We start from the raw sequence: 2,992 nt of genomic DNA on the forward strand, positions 1-2,992 counted from the left end.
TTGAATTAAACACGGTTACATACGGCACAGCATCCGCTTCGTTCTTAGCTACGCGGGCCCTTAAACAGGTTGGCGAAGATCATGCAAAATCATTGCCTTCGGTGAGTCAAATAATCATCCACGATTTTTACGTAGACGATTTGCTGACGGGATCCGAAACATCAGAACAAGCGATTGAAATACGTAAATCTTTGACCTTAGTCTTATCACAGTACGGTTTCCCTCTTCGCAAATGGGCCAGCAATGATCCTACGGTTGTTTCTTACGATAAGGATAGTTCGAATAATCAGATAGAAATTAGGCCAACAGACCGAGAATCTAAAACATTAGGTTTATTGTGGTCAGCTGAGACAGATGAACTTCGATATGCTCTCACAAATCCTCGACCCAATAAAATTACAAAACGCAACATATTGTCCGAAATAGCGCAAATTTTCGACCCGCTCGGTCTTATCGGTCCTATAACCGTCAAGGCAAAATTGATCATGCAGGAACTCTGGCAACTTCAAGTCCATTGGGATGAAAGTCTGCCGCAAGATTTTCACACGCGTTGGATCAATTATCGGCAAGAACTGAATGACCTCGTGTCATTGTCAATACCGCGTCGGGTAGCAGGCGACCTTACACAGACAATCGAGCTCCACGGTTTTTCGGACGCTTCCGAAAAGGCTTACGGAGCCTCTGTCTACCTGCGCACACGGACGGATACGGGATCATGGCAATCGCACCTCTTATGCGCCAAATCCCGTGTTGCCCCCCTAAAAACCATCAGCCTACCGCGATTAGAGCTGTGTGGTGCATTGCTTCTAGCTCGATTAGCAAACAAAGTAAAGACCGCATTAAATATCGATAATTTACGCGAATCATATTGGACAGATTCCACCATAACTTTAGCTTGGATTAGAAATGAACCATGTAGATGGAAGACATTCGTAGCAAACAGGGTATCGGAACTTCAGCAGCTTACGTCATCCAATCATTGGAGGCATGTCATGTCTGAGGACAACCCCGCAGATTTAATATCGCGCGGAACCAATCTTTCGTCAATTAAAAATTGCTCCCTGTGGTGGCATGGACCCTCATGGCTTTTACGGGAATGCAATGAATGGCCTTCTTCCGAAGCTACGCCGGAAATCGTGCCTGAGGCAAGGCAAACTACCACGACACACTTGGTCGCATCCGAAATCCCTGCGATCGACGAATTTGATTTAATCTCTCGTTATTCATCCTACTGCAAATTACGTCGCGTAACAGCGTACTGTCTTAGATTCATAGTGAAACTTCGAAGCAAAATACGCACTAGTAGCGCGGAAGATAACCAAAAAACCGGTCCAATAACAACTATTGAACTTAGTCAAGCAAAAAGGGTTCTCGTAGGTATTGTGCAACGAGCTCATTTTGCTAGAGAATTGGAATCTTTAATTCAAAACAAATCCATAAGTCTCGGAGGCCGCTTGGCAAGTATAAATCCTTTCGTAGATGAATGCGGATTAATCAGGGTGGGCGGAAGATTAAAAAATGCTAGCATGACTTTCGGACAAAAACATCCAATGATTCTACCCACATCGCACCCATTAACGACGTTAATCATAAGAAACGAACACATTAGATTATTACACGCTGGCTCTCAACGGACTCTCGCATCATTGAGAGATAAATTTTGGATATTATCAGGCAGGCGAGTCGTCAGAAAAATTGTGCGCCAATGCGTGAGATGTTTTCGTGCGAATCCAGTCACGGAATCACATAAAATGGGTGATTTACCTACTGAAAGAATCACTCCAGCTCGCGCATTCTCTACTTGCGGAGTAGACTATGCTGGTCCCATTTTAATACAAGAACGTGGACGTGGACGCGTAGCCCGCTAGACATACATTTGTTTATTCGTTTGCTTCGTGACCAAGGCCCTTCATATCGAGCTTGCTATCGATTTATCTACTGACGCATTTCTTAATTGCTTGCATCGTTTCATTTCTCGTCGCGGCCGATGCCGTTCTATTCATTCTGACAATGGGAAGAACTTCATTGGCGCAAGAAACCAATTAAACGAATTAGGAATTTTGATAAATAGTTCACATCACAATGATCAGGTTCGGCGCACATTAGCGCAAGAAGGCATAGAATGGCATCTGATTCCACCATATGCTCCACATTTTGGAGAATTATGGGAAGGGGGCGTCAAACAAGTAAAAACGCATCTAAGGAGAGTTATTGGTGAACAACGCCTCACATACGAGGAACTTTATACAATTCTTACGCAAATTGAAGCTTGCTTGAATTCCCGTCCTTTGCACCCTCTGTCCAGCGATCCAAATGATCTTACTCCTCTGACCCCAGGACATTTCCTTATTGGCGACTCATTAATGGCACTTCCTCAACCAGATATGACTACGATTAAACAAAATAGACTCAACAGATACCAGCTCATTCAACAGACGGTGCAGCACTTCTGGAAACGATGGCATCAAGAATATCTCCACGAATTGCAGCAACGTCACAAGTGGAAGCTGGATTCTTCTGGCAATATCAAGATCGGATCTTTAGTCCTGATTAAGGAGGACAACATCCCACCGATGAAATGGCGTCTGGGCAGAATAGTTAGTCTTCACCCCGGACTTGACGAAATAACCCGGGTTGTAACGTTAAAAACTCAAGACGGACTCATTAAGAGATGCGTAACAAAAATCTGTTTGATACCCGACGTTGAAAACTCCACTTGAATAAAAATAGATTCATGTACATAGTGTATATACTATAAATATCCTAGCAATTAGCAATACTTAAAATTAATCATAAACTGTACATAGAAGCCGATTTGGCCTGCAAATTTTTTATGTTTAGCATAAATGCACTTAATCTCATTGTATCATTAGGCAATTAATTCTAAGAAAGTATAGAACCACAATTGTTATTTGAACGCAGATCGTTCAAAGGTGGGCGGAATGTTTGGGCCTTTCATTATGAGATAAGCTCGGCGAAATCTTTAGACCCG

The 2,992-nt window shown here is 43.0% G+C and overlaps 1 protein-coding gene across 1 annotated transcript; it reads left to right on the top strand.

Annotated features, from left to right (window-relative positions):
* Positions 1–135: 135 nt before the first annotated feature.
* LOC108622755 (uncharacterized) lies at positions 136–2,597 on the top strand (the record flags this gene model as incomplete). The annotated part of the gene is made up of 2 exons (XM_018020835.1): positions 136–1,457; positions 2,091–2,597. Coding segments are annotated over 2 exons (1,829 nt in total), but the record flags the coding sequence as incomplete, so codon positions are not given.
* Positions 2,598–2,992: the final 395 nt, after the last annotated feature.

The sequence above is a fragment of the Ceratina calcarata genome, unplaced genomic scaffold (genome assembly GCF_001652005.2).
Source record: "Ceratina calcarata isolate Rehan_Ccalc_2016 unplaced genomic scaffold, ASM165200v1 scaffold2381, whole genome shotgun sequence".
Taxonomy (NCBI): Eukaryota; Metazoa; Arthropoda; class Insecta; order Hymenoptera; family Apidae; genus Ceratina; species Ceratina calcarata.